The sequence below is a fragment of the Rhinolophus sinicus genome, chromosome 3, assembly GCF_057876585.1.
Source record: "Rhinolophus sinicus isolate RSI-liver-muscle chromosome 3, RSI-T2T, whole genome shotgun sequence".
Classification (NCBI taxonomy): Eukaryota; Metazoa; Chordata; class Mammalia; order Chiroptera; family Rhinolophidae; genus Rhinolophus; species Rhinolophus sinicus.
Window position 1 is genome coordinate 194,719,639 of NC_142503.1, and position 14,336 is coordinate 194,733,974.

Below are 14,336 nucleotides of genomic sequence, written 5' to 3' on the forward strand. Positions count from 1 at the left end.
AATGGGCAAAGTCGTCACTCAGTGTCCACAGATGCATGAAGCTCATGAGGACTCAATGCCAAATGTGTTGTGTGGGTTTTTTTTGCCTTTTTGTAATTTTTTACAAAAATATACCTTACGAAATGATCCCCCTGGTTCGTCTACTACCCATCTGATACCCTACATAGTTATTACAATATTATTGACTGTATTCCCTGTACCTCCCTAGACGTCACCAAGGGAAGGAAACGGTGGCTGAAAAAAATCTCTTGCCAGGTCCAAAGTGCAAAGCAGTTTTCCTTTCAAAACCACAGCTTGCTTCCTCCATCTGAAAGACTCACTTTTTCGGCAATCCCTCTGATGACATCACTGGAGCAGAGGTTATGTAAGTTAAGGCCCCCGCATTTCCACAGCACTTTCCAGAACAGAAAACACCTCCGAGGGCAGCTCTCGCCATCAGAAAACCCAGCTGGAGTTGTGAGCGCGTTCATTTTCTTTCTGAGTAAGTAAATGACCATCTTTCTTTTTCCTTCTTATAAGAGTAACATATAAGAAGAGATCCATGTCTCTTTTAAAACAAACAAACAAACAAACAAACAAACAAACAAAAATCTTCCTTTTACAACTAAATATTGGCAAAATTTTCCACTTTCTGTAAGTGTATTTTTTATAAGATAATTCTAAATCAATTTAAGAGACTTGTATTCGTGCCTACTTTGGGTTTTAGTTGCTTTTCCGTAAGAGGAGGAGGAGGGAGAGTGTTTGAAACAGCTTGTGGAGGTTCCAGCAGCTCTTTATATCCTGGTCGTATGAAACACCTAAAGGCTGAACACAGCCATCAGAGCTGTGCGTGGACTCTGACCAGTTATAGTCTACAAATTCTGATTTACAAAAATCAAATTGTTCTCCCCAGGATTGTTTACAAGATTTCACAAGGCCAGTAACTGGTTGGTTTATTTGTGGCTTAAAAATAGCCACACATGTTATTATGTGACTGAGGGGACGTTCGTTAATATCTGTGTCTGTATTTCAAATGCCTGTGCCATCACCTCACTGTTGACATTGGAATTAATTTGAAGAAGGCTAATTTGTTGAAGTCACACTGTCTTCCGAGTACCACATGCCAATGATAAAAATGTGCAGAACTTAGAAAATATCATACAGAAACTACAGGATTGTCATCTCTAGTAGACTTGCCCAATGTCACCTCTGAGTTTTTCAAGTAGGATCAAATATCACTAATAATAGCAATCGCTGCTGTTTATTGAACACCTACTTTGTGCCCGGCAAACATCAGAGCTAAAGCTCAGAACTGGTGAAGGAAGAGTTCTCTTCTCTGGCCAACTTGATATAAATACAGGCAGCAGCTCCTGAGGACTTCACACATAAGCCCAGCTTGAGCAGACACAGGCTGTGGCTGCCGTGGCCACAGACCAGCAGGTCCTGTGGGATGGAGGGCAGTTTCTGTTGAACTGATCAGATTCCAGCTGAAGCCGGAGGTCTCTGCCAGTGGCAGAGCTGGCAGTCCCTGATTTCCTGGGCACAGTGAAGCTTTGCCCTTGTATAGGTTTCCGGTTGCTGCTGTAACAAATCAGCACAAATGCAGTGGCTTAAAACAACACAGATTTGTTATCTTACAGTGCTGGAGGTCAGAAGTTCAAAATCAGTCGCACTGGGTGAAAGTCAAGGTGTTGGCAGGGCTGTGCTCCCTCTGGAGGCTTTAGGGGAGACTCCGTTCCTTGTTTTTTTGAGCTTCTCGAGGATGCCTGTGTTTCTTGGCTTGTGGCCCCTTCTCCAAAGCCACCAGTGCAACATCTTCTAATCTCTGACTCTGACCCTCCCGCCTTCCTCTTTCACTCACAAATGAAATCACCTTCACTTCTAATTACATTAAGCTCACCGCCATAATCCAGTCTCTTCTCTCCATCTCAAGATCCTTAACCTGATCACATCTACAAAGTCCCTTTGCATGTGAGGTAACATATTTACAGGTCCCGGGGACTAGGACATAGCTACCTTTGGGGGCCATTATTCTGCTGCTCCTTCAGCCTCACACCACAGACCCATGGCCCATTGTTTGGTCTGGTGGTGCCTCTCACAGCCCTTGTGGTCTCTTAGGAGGACACACTGCCAGGCTCCCTCCATTGCCCCCCATGGGCCATGTCTTCCTACCCAGGCACCCACGCCTCACAGGGGACACACACCCTCACCCCCTGCATGTTCAAGGAAACGTGCAGAAGGAAAGGGGGAGAAGCAGAGGAGGCCACGTTGTGGGCTCTCTCAGCCTCTGTAATAAATCCCCTACCCCATCCTCCCAGTTCCCTCTTAGATTCCTGGTGATTCAAGCTCCAAGGCTGGAGACAAATGAGAATCCCACGGCCAAGCACCAGGCCCTCTTGACACCCAGCCTTCTGGAATTCAGTGCCTTAGTTTCCCAGTGTGCTGGGTCCCAGGTTATCCCTGAACTGTTCCAAAGCTCAGGAAGAGCAGAAAGGGGGACTTATGGCACTTTCCAAACTCATGTTACAACATCAGGGTACTTCACGTGGAGGAGAGATTGTTTCCACTCAGAGGGACCAGGGCACGTTATCATCATTACGATGACCACAGTTGTGTTATTATGGGGGGGGGGGGCTGCTTCTCATCATTAAAGCCTTGGATTTGATGCCCTACAACCTACAAGGGATTTTACAGGCATGGTCTCATTCAAGCCTCACAACGACTCTTTGCAATAAACACCATTATTCCCACTTTACAGATGAGGAAACTGAGGCTCAGAGAAGTTACTTGACCTGCCCACAGTCACACAGTTTGGTGATTCCAGGACCCGAGCCCAGGTTCCGACTCCAGGCCCATTCTCTTTATAGACACTGTGCTGTGTGAAAGAGGCCTGGACTCTGAGGCGGGTGAGGAAGAAGAGCTGTGTACAGATGGACTAGCTCATATTGCCGCATGAACTTGGGCAAGTCATTTCACTCTTTCTCACCTCAGTTTGCTCATCTGTACAATGGGCACCCTTCTTCCCAGGCATGTTGTCAGGATCAAGTTACCTAAAGCCCAGCACAATCCCAGTCGGACCCTCAGCAGATGACAGGTGTGGCCACTTCTGAAGGGTCAGATCTGGGCACCAGGGTCTCATTCTGCAGCCTCAGGGTAGGGGAAGATTGGGGCTGAGATGAAGATGTCACATGAATTGTCCTTGGCACATAGAACTTCCCCAGCATGTGCAGCGAAGGGCACAGGAAGGAACGGCTTGGGTCCCAATGCCAGTCTCAGGAAGCAGCTCCCACACATGTATGCAGTACGGGGGGCTGCTGGAGTGTCCGCCAGGCATCTGGGAAATCGGCTGTGCTGGGTATGTTGGTTCTCTGTGGCTGTCATAACAAATGACCACAGACTGGGCAACTTAAAACAATACACTGATTATATTACATTGATGGAGTTGTTAATCTAAAAATTAAAAAAGAAAAGTCTCTCAAAGTGAAAGCATTTATGTGAGATCAAAGACTAGCTCTTCGGGAATGATTCAGGTAAAAGTCCAAATAATGTTCAGATTGGGAGACAAAGACAATGGGTATTTATGAGAAAGGGAAGGGAAACAATGATGTCAATACGAGGAAGGCATTTCTACTGGTGCAGATAACATAACACAATGATGTTTATTCTAGAGAATGTCTTTACTTTTCAGTCCAGTAGCCGTCAGTCTTCTGCTTCCTTGTTATCTTTGCAGACAGCTCTTTGGGGCCAAGTTTGCATCAGGCCCAGTCCAAAGGTGATTTTGCCCTGTTTTAACATTCAAAAAGTTTGAGGTATAAGACGTGCAAGGCAGTTCCTCTGGGATGTCTACCCTGGCCCAATTTTAAAGTGGCTCCTTTTATATATTCTTGCCAAGGTTATTAAGTAGTTCTTGTGAAACATTTATTTTCAAAAAAAGATTTGTCTTTAAAAATATGTATACACGCACATACATGAAAGCAAACTAAAACCTTTTCTTTATGTTAATTAACTGAACATTGAAAAATAACATAAGCAAAATAATTGTTCTTAGTATATATCCACATGCTACACAGTTAGTTTCTTAGGCTTGTATCTGACTCTGATATGTCACTGACATTTTCCTAAAGAATGTATTTCTCTTTCAATGTGGTCTTACTATTTTTAATTGTTCTATATAATGGTTGAAATCTTTTCCTTCAGATTTTATGGTTAATAAATTTAAGTTAACACCTTCAGTTGACTCTTCTCTTGGACCAGAATATATTTAGTTAAGAAACTGTTCCCTCTGCAGACGTTGAGGTATCTGGTTAAGCTCTGAGCAAATCCTGACAAGCAGATGCTATTTGAAAGTCCAATTCTTCGCATATGGAACTATGTAAATATTTCCACCCAAATATTTTCACAGGTACTTCCTTTATGCCTCAGTTCAGAGTTTTTTCTTCAACAAATATTCTTAACAGATTAAACTCTTCAAATAAGTTGTAGTTATTTTTAACTTTTAAATGCGTTGTCAAGTTTATATGCTGCAAACCATAGACTTTCTCAATTCTATCTCTTTTCTGTATAGAATATGAATTTATCCGATTGAAAAAATTCTTCCTACAAATTGAGAGATTCCAAATCTCATTAGAGAATGTCATTAGAGAATTTTAAAATTAAATCTTGTGTGCCATTTGAGCTCTCATCATTTAATTTGATCACTTCCTTCCTTGTTCTTTTAGCAAAAAATTTAATTATTTGGAACAAAATCCAACAATTTAGAGATCTGTTTTAACAAACAGTTTAATAACATTTTAGGACACTTAGACTCAATGTCTCCCCAAATTGACTAATGCTAGATAGCTGAGAAAGAAAACATGCCAAAGTTGGGTTTTATTTTTCAAATTCTTCATCAACTTCATCACAGAGAGCTTGTAGTTCAGTAACTACGTTCTAAAATTTTGTAAATCTTGTCAACTACAGTCTCCATTTGAATTGACAAAATATTGAAACTTATTTATATGCAATTACAAATTGTGTGCACCGTGCCCTGTTTGAAGTATATTTCTGTTAATAGTCTCTCATTTTAGTAAGAACATTGTTATTACTAGTATGACACCCTGCCCACCGAAAATATGTGTTGTCATCACAAAATACAGCAACTTTATTTCTAACGTGAACAATTTAAACTGAGTTTAGTACAGCACTCACACAAAGTCCATTGTTCACGTCTGAAGGCTTTGCTTTGATTCCATGGGCTGGATGAAAGAATTAACTCCTGATTGGAAGGGACTGGTTCTCCTGTTGGAAGAATCTGAACACCCTGATGTCAAACGGTCACCTGTCCCTGTCTGTGCAGTTCTGATGGAGCTGACACATACTCCGCCAGCACTTCCATTGTCGTATGTGCACAAGACGAGTTGCAACTAAAAATGAGCTGAATTAAAGACTAGTCACTTGGTCTAAGTGAGAAGTCAGTCTGCATATAGCGATCTATACCAGCATCTTCTGCCACTCGGTGGGTGAAATCAATGTCTTGGGGCACGATCTGTTAAAATGATTAGCTTCTGAAGTAGCAGTTTTGTGTCTTAAGTTTCCTCATGGTCAGTGAAATCGCTATAGCCTCCATAGTGGTGCAAACAGCAACAAACATTTTGTGCAACCTACGCATTCATCATCAACTTCTTTAAGAAACAGGAGTTCAGGATGTAAATTTTCATTGAACATTCATATTTTTTAGCCCATTGCTACTGGTAGAGGCTTACTGCAAAATTTAAAAGTATTGGCAATAACAAAATAAGTAGTTGTGGATTCATGCCCTGCAATAAATGACAAAACCAGACGTTCCCAACTGCTTCACATACTCTGGGTCAGAATGCTACATGCCGCCTCGCCCATAATGTTCCGTGATCCCCACTGACCCGTCCCCTGGCAGCCCAGCGGCTTATCCTCTTCTTTTCCTGTTGTCTCCTTTGCTGGTTTCACCCATCCTTGTGCCTTTAAACATAATCTATGTGATTACAACTCCTGATTGTGTACCATTATCTCAGATCTGGTCTCGGAATACCCGTCTCATACAGCCAATCGTCCACTGGACATCCCCACTTGATGGCCAGCAGACATCTCAACCTTAACACGTCCAGAAGTGAACTCCTCATCTTCACCCAAAAATACCTGCGCTATCTTCACTCTGTCATCTCTATTTCAGTTGATGGCAACTTCATATTTCCAAGTGCTCAGGCCAAAACTCTTGCCATCATCCAACTCCACCTTCCTCAGAACCTATGTCTGACCGCATCACATCAATAGCAACTAAACCACAGAACAACCATTATTGAGAAGTCTAGCCTGAAGTCTAGCTGAACCAAAGCTCTACAACTACGGAGATACAAAAGAAGCCAGCTTGAGACTGGTAGGAGGGGCAGAGATGCATGTGACCATTAAAAATCGGGAGGGATACCTTGGCTGCCGAGGTTCCCCCCCACTGCACCACCCTCCCACGAGGAGTGAAGAGTCCCAGCCCCTTCCCAGCCCAGGGTTTCAGTGCCAAGGAGAGAAGTCCTCATAACTTCTGGCTGTGAAAACAGTGGAGAGTGTGTTTGAGTGGGACGGGGGGAGGCTGCACTCACAGGTGCTCCTCTTAAAGGGACTGCGCGAGGACTTACTTGCTGACGGAATCACTCGCTCTGAGCTCCAGCAGTGGGGCAGCAGCTCGAATGGTGCCAGGGACATACAGGGACGAAATGAATTGCCTGGCTTCAGGGTAAGTAAGTGCTGCAGGAGCAGCTTTCTCCCGGATGGAAGAGCTGGCAGAATCCAATGTTTCTTTGTTGAGCTCTCGCACTCTGGCGTGCAGATGCCAGGTGGCGGCTATATCTCAGCTTCCAGTGACATGGCTAACGCCGTTCATTCACCACGCCCTGGTGATTCTGAGGCCACGCCCCACCTAATTTTCGGGCATACATAAGCTGCTTCCAGTGGCCTTTCCATTAAAATGGCCCGCCTTGGCTCATGCTATGGACTTTCCTAAAATCTCTCAAAGGTTCACAAAACCCAAATAAGCAGCATCTGGCTTCAGCATGTTCCATAGCTCTGGCTGAGCAGCCCTAAGCCTGGCACTAGTGATAGCTGGCCTTGGTTTGTGGCTTGGCCTCTCAAGGCACCTCCAAGCACAGTGCAGGTGGCAGCCATCTCTGGATTTCTCTGTGGCTCATGCCAGGTGGCCCCAGGCAGGACACAGACTGTAGCTGAATTTGGCCTACAGCGGATCCACTTGCAGAAGGCCCTGGGACTTGCTGGCCCAGTGGCCAGCTTCAGGCTGGGCTGGAGCATCACTCGGCCACCTCCTAGGACGACACACTGAAAGGGGAGAGTGGGCAGGCACCAGACCCCCACTAAGTGAACCCTGCTCTGTAGGGTGAGCCTCTGCACAACAGCCCTCCACTGTAGTCACAGCCAGTCCTCATAACCAATCAGCCTGCGGGTCAGTTCCTCCCATTGACATGCAAATAGCAATCAAGTCTCAACTACAACAGGAGGGCACACACAATCCACACCAGGGACACACCTGGAGCACCCAGCTCTGGTGACCAGGGAGACTGCACCACTGGTTCCACAGGACACCTACTACATAAGGCCACTCTACTAAGACCAGGAGACATAGCAGCCCTACCTGATACATAGAAACTAACACAGGGAGGCAGCCAAAATGGGGAGACAAAGAAACATGTCCCAAATAAAAGAACAGAACAAAGCTCCAGAAAAAGAAGTAAACAAAATGGAGGCAAGCAATCTACCAGCTGCAGAGTTCCAAACGCTGGTTATAAGGATGCTCAATGATCTCAGGGAGAATTTCAACAAAGAGGTAGGAAACATAAAAATTGAGATAGAAAACATTAAAAAGAACCAGCTGAAAATAAAGAATACAATAACAGAAATGAAGAATGCATTGCAGTATTCAACAGTAGATTAGATGAAGCAGGGGATAGAATCAGAGATTTAGAAAATAAGGTAGCAGAACACACCCAATCAGAGCAGCAAAAAGAAAAAAGAATCCAAAAAAATGAGGAGAGTTTAAGGGGCCTCTGGGACAATATCAAGTGTACCAACATTTGCATCACAGGCATATCAGAAGGAGAAGAGAGACAGCAAGGAATTGAAAACCTATTTGAAGAAATAATGACTGAAAACTTCCCTAACCTGGTAAAGGAAATAGACATACAAGCCCAGGAGTCGCAGACAGTCCCAAACAAGATGAACCCAAAGATGCCAACACCAAGACATATTACTATTAAAATGGCAAAGGTTAAAGACAAAGAGAGCCTCTTAAAACCAGCAAGAGAAGTTAATTACCTACAAGGGAGCTGCTGTAAGACTATCAGCTGATTTCTTAAAAGAAATTTTGCAGGACAGAAGGGACTGGCAAGAAATATTCAAAGTGATGAAAAGCAAGGACCTACAACCAAGATTACTCTACTCAGCAAAGTTATCATTGAGAATGGAAGGACAGACAAGAAAAACCTAAAGGAGTTCCTCACCACCAAACCAGTATTACAAGGAATCTTAGAAGAACTTCTTTAATACCTAATTAATGAATTAATTAAAAATATGAATAATAGAATGGCAATAACTACATATCTATCAACAATTACTTTAAATGTAAATGGATTAGATGCTCCAATCAAAAGATAGGGGGGGCTGAATAGAGAAGAAAACAAGAACCATACATATGCTGCTTACAAGAGACTCACTTCAGATCAAAAGACTCACACAGACTGAAAGTAAAGAGATGGGAAAAAGATAATTCCTAAAAATGGAAAAGGAAAAAAAAACACCCAGCATAGCAATACTTACACCAGACAAAATAGACTTTAAAACAAAGACTAGGTTGGCTGGCTCAGTTGGTTAGAGCCTGAGCTCTTAACAACAAGGTTGTCGGTTCAGTTCCCCCATGGGATGGTGGGCTGGGCCCCCTGCAACTAAAGATTGAAAACGGCGACTGGATTTGGAGCTGAGCTGCACCCTCCACAATGAGATTGAAGGACAATGACTTGGAGCTGATGGGCCCTGGAGAAACACACTGTTCCCCAATATTCCCCAATAAATTTTTTTTAAAAGCAAAAACTCTAACAAGTGACAAAGAAGGAACAAATAATTCCCTTGCGAGTAATTATCCAAAGAAACCCAAAACGCTTCTTCGAGGGGATGTGTCTATCCGTATGTTCATTGCAGCACTGTTTACAATGGACAAGATGTGGAAGCAGCCTGGGTGTCCGCCAATGGAAGAATGGATAAAGAGGAGGTGGTACATATATACAGTGGCATATTGTGTGGCCATGAATAGGAATGAAATCTTGCCATCTGCGGTGGCATGGATGGACCTGGAGGGTGTTGTGCTGAGTGGAGCATATCAGATAGTGAAGGACAGATGCAATGTGATTTCACTCATATGTGGAATCTAAAGAACAAAATAAACAAACAAAACAGAAACAAACTAATAGATAACAGAGAACATTTTGATGATTGCCAGATGGGAGGAGGGTTGGGAATGGGTGGAAAAGGGGAAGGGATTAAGCAGTACAAATTGGTTGTTACACAATAGCCATGGGGATGTAGGGTATAGCGTAAGGAATAATATTGTAATAACCATGTATGGTGTCAGATGGGCACTAGATTTTTGGGGGTGATGGATGGGAGAAGAGTTGGGTGACAGGGTGGAAAACGTGAAAGCATTAAGAAGTAAAAATTGGTAGCTACAAAATAGTCATGGAAGTGTAAAATAAAACATAGGGAATAACAGTTAAAAACAAAACAAAAACCTATGTCCGATTGAAAATCATGGTGATACTACCTTCAAAATATATCTAACACCTGATCACATCTCACCATCTCCCTGGCTCACACCTGTTCAGTACATTTATTGTATTGACTCTCACCTCCCATGAGGCTAGAAGCACCCTAAGCAGAGGAATCTTTACCTATTTCATCCACTCCTGTGGCCCAAATACCTAGTACAGTGCCTGGCACAGAGTAGGTGCTCAGTAAATGTTTGTTCAGTGGATAAATGAATGGAGGAACTGGTGAATTATACCCCAGAGTGAATGGCACAGTTTGTGAGTTACAGACAGTGTCACAGCGAGGAGGTCGTCAGGTCCTCCTCAGATGGGGAAAGTCAGGTTCAGAGACAAAGTGACTCGCCCAAGGTTACACAGCCAAAGATGAGTTCTCTCTTACCTTATGTTGGATGCTCTGAGGCTTTGCCCCGTTGAAGGAATCTCAAGCATCACTAAGTCATAAGAACAATGATCATACTAGTGAACATTTAGCAAGTGCTTATGAAGAGCCAGGAGCCATTTTAAGCACTTTGCATTTATTAACTCCTCCAGGTGGAGGGAGGATTTTCGGGGGTGGAGCCCCAGAAATCCCACAGTGTAGACAGTGGCTCACTGAGAGTGGGACCATGTGGGTCCCCTGAGTTGGTTGTGGCCAGCTTTGCCAGTCAGTACCCACAAATCCACAAGTACAGGATGTGTATCTCACGTCTCCATGGGATTCCAGAGGGCTGGGAGACTTGGTGTGTTTCCTTCCCACTATATCCCTCTTCCATTGAAATAGTGTGGTCACGTGGGAGGAAGGCCAGCTGTGTGGCTGTGAGTGTGGCTTTTGGGGTCATGGCAGGCTGAGGTCCATAGCCCGGTGCTGTCACTCACTAGCCACGTCTCTTTGGATAAGTCATTAACTTCTGAGCCTGAACTCATCTACCAAGTGGGGACAAGACGGGCAGCAGAATACAATAGAGAGAACCACAGGCTCTGGAGTAGGACTGCCTGGGTTTGAATCCAGAGTCTGCCACCGACCTGCTGTGTGACCATGGACAAGTGACTCAGTGTCTCTGTGCTCCATTTTCTGATTGGTCCAATGGAGATGACAATGGCTCAACCTCACAGGGCTGCTGGGAAGATTGAATGAGAAAACACTTAAATTCAAAACTCTTAGGATGGTGCCTGGAATATGGAGATCATTTAATACATGTTAGTTATTATTTTATTACTCATATTTTTCAAGCCCAGCTCAAGAACCTTCTCATTGTGAAAACCTCCTACCATGCCCCAACCCCGTCCACCCCACTGGTTGCAGATCGGCTCCCGTGCTGGCCATGTCTCTTCTAGCCCTTGCTTTGTTCCATCTTAGCTCATTACAACCGTCTCCACATCTGCAACCCTCTAGACGGTGAGCACCTTCAGGCTGAGGGTTGCTCCATCCTGTTCCCTGTATGTCCAGCACCTGGCAAAGTACAGGCACAAAGTAGGTGCTCATTAAATGTTTGTTAAACTGTTAATGGTAATAATACAGTTGTTAATAAGACTAATCACCAGTTTCCATTGAGTGCTTCCTCTGCACCAGGCAACCATGCCACGCACTCCATAGATATTATCCCCAGTCCTTGCCACTGTCCCACGAGAGGCGTCCAATTGGCTATGATTTTCACCAAGAAAAAATCAGGGGGTCTAAGTGGCCCACACCAAGTGGTTGTGCCAGGATTTGGGCTCAGGTTTCAAAGTCCTGGTCCTTTCTTTATACCAGGGGTTGGCAATCTTTTCCTCTATGGGAACAGATGGTAAATATTTTCAGCTCTGCCGGCCACAGTCTCTGTTGCAACCATTCAACTCCTGTGTTGCAACACAAAAGCAGCTGTGAACAATATGTTAATGAATGGGTGTGGCTATGTGCCCATGAAACTTTATTTTCCCAAACTGCGGCCAACTGGATGTGGCTGGAGGGCAGGAGTTGGCAGCCACCCACGTCATGTTACATGCTGTTCATTGCAGGTCCCTGTGGATGGCCTCCCAGGCCCTTCTGGAGTTCCAGTCCTCCAACCAGAGCCAGCTCTTGCCTCCAAATGCCACGTCCTGTGACAATCCTCAGGAAGCCTGGGACCTGCTGCACAGAGTGCTACCGACAGTCATCATTACCATCTGCTTCTGTGGCCTGCTGGGAAATCTTTTCGTGCTGTCCGTCTTCCTCGTGCCCCGGCGGCGTCTGACCGTGGCTGAAATCTACCTGGCCAACCTTGCAGCTTCCGATATGGTGTTTGTCTTGGGCTTGCCCTTCTGGGTGGAGAACATCTGGAACCAGTTCAACTGGCCTTTCGGAGCCCTCCTCTGCCGCATGGTCAATGGAGTCATAAAGGCCAATCTATTCGTCAGCATCTTCCTGGTGGTGGCCATCAGCCAGGACCGCTACAGCGTGCTGGTGCATCCCATGGCCAGCCGGAGGCGGCGGCGGCGGACGTTGGCCCAGGCCACCTGCCTGCTCATCTGGGTCTTAGGGGGCCTGCTGAGTATCCCCACATTCCTGTTTCGCGCTGTCAAAGCCGTCCCGGACCTGAACGTCTCTGCCTGTGTGTTGGTGCTCCCTCACGAGGCCTGGTATGTTGCAAGGATCGTGGAGTTAAATGTGCTGGGTTTCCTCCTCCCACTGGCTGCCATTGTCTTCTTCAACTACCATATCCTGGCCTCCCTGCGAGGGCAGGCGGACGTCAGGAGGACGAGGTGTGGGGGTCCCAATGATGGCAAGACCACGGCACTTCTTCTCACGCTCGTGGCTGCCTTCCTGGTCTGCTGGGCCCCCTACCACTTCTTTGCCTTCCTGGAATTCCTGTTCCGGATGAAGGCCATCCAAGGCTGTTTCTGGGATAACGTCATAGACCTGGGCCTCCAGTGGGCCAACTTCTTTGCTTTCACCAACAGCTGCCTGAATCCAGTCGTCTATGTCTTTATGGGCCAGCTTTTCAGGACCAAGGTGTGGGAACTTTATAAACGATGTACCCCTAGAAGCCTTCCTCCAATGTCCTCGTCCCGTAGGAAAGAAATCCTCCAAATTTTCTGGCGGAATTAAAACAGCAGTTATTTCTGACATAACAAATACTATCGTAGTAGGCTGACGACGGCCCCCCAAGGTAACCAGGACCTAGTCCCTGGAAACTGTGAATGTTTCTATGGTAACGAGGACTTTGCAGGTGCAACTAAACCAAGGATCTTGTGAGGGGGACCTGGTTCTGGATTCTCTGGTTGGGCCCCATAATCGCAAAGGTCCTTATAAAAGGGAAGCAGAAGTGTCAGAGTCAGAGAAGGAAAGGGGACAACAGAATCAAGAGGCGTGGGGTGATGACAGGAAGGGGCCAGGAGCCAAGGATTTCTGGCGCCTTCTAGAGGCTGGAAAGGCACGGAAATGGATTCTATCTGGAGCCTCCAGAAGGAACCAGCCCTGCTACATCTTGACTTCAACCCAGTGAGACTGCTTTTAGATGTCTGCCCTGCAGAAACATATGATAATAAATGTGTATTATTGTAAGTCACCAAGTCTGTGGTATTTTTTCCAGCAGCCACAGGAAACTCATACAAATTTCCAGTAAGGATCTCTTATTGCTTTTCCGCTTGCCCATCCAAAATTTTCTAGGCTAACTGCTCGGAATACAGAGATGATATAGCTAGAGATGCGATCCACAAGGAACTTGTATAGATCTAAATAACTATCGTATGAAAAAAAGACAGTGAGAAATCACATGAGCATGCCACAGACCCCATTCCTTGAGCATTCAGAGGGAAAGGGGTTTCTCCTAGGGCTGTCAGAATGGACACCATGAAGGGAGTACACTATGAGCTGAGCTTTACCAAGTATCTGAATATGTGGAGAGAGGGCGGAAGGGCTGCGGGAGGCATGACCAAGACACATGGGCGGAAAAACGTGGGCTACGCGCGAAAGAATATTTATTGGACTCTTAATGCATCCGCGCTCTTCCTGCTACCAGGGACCCGGTGGTGAGCCTGAGAGTCTGCCTGCAAGAGCGCGTGGCAACAGGGACAATGATTAGGAGAGTGTCACCATCAGGGTAAGAGGAGGTACTCCGGGAGCACAGAGAAGGGGCATCCAGCCCAGGCGCCAGGGAAGGGGTGTTAGCGAGGGTTTCCTGGAGGAGGAGCCATATAAGCTGAAAAGGAGTGTTCCAGATCGAAGAAGCAAACCAGACCCAGAGGCAGGAGGGCTCATAGACAAGGAGGGAGGAGGATGAAGGGAAGTGAAGTACGAGGCAGTCACGGAGATTTGAGGTTTGGGGAGAACGGAGATGTTGGGGGGCTCTATGACGGTTCAGGGCAGAGAGAGACGCAGAGCGTGTCCCAGAGGACTCTGAGGGCCCAGCTGAAGCTGCAAGGCATGAATTTGGTGTGTGAACAGCTGAGCTGCTCTAGCCGTGCCCAGCGAGCCCCCAAAAGGCTGAGCGTTGGATTGCTCCAGGGCTCTGGTTTTCTCCAATGGATGGCCACAGTTCAAGGGTGTTGGGGGTGCTGATCAGACTACAGGGAACAGCTGAATTAAGGACG

The 14,336-nt window shown here is 45.8% G+C and overlaps 1 protein-coding gene across 1 annotated transcript; it reads left to right on the plus strand.

Annotated features, from left to right (window-relative positions):
* The first annotated feature begins 358 nt into the window (after nucleotides 1-358).
* Nucleotides 359-13,314, plus strand: BDKRB1 (bradykinin receptor B1). The gene is made up of 2 exons (XM_019744368.3): nucleotides 359-481; nucleotides 11,784-13,314. Exon 2 carries the CDS (start codon nucleotides 11,794-11,796, stop codon nucleotides 12,850-12,852), a length of 1,059 nt encoding a protein of 352 aa, XP_019599927.3. The 5' UTR covers nucleotides 359-481; nucleotides 11,784-11,793; the 3' UTR covers nucleotides 12,853-13,314.
* The last annotated feature ends 1,022 nt before the right edge of the window (nucleotides 13,315-14,336 follow it).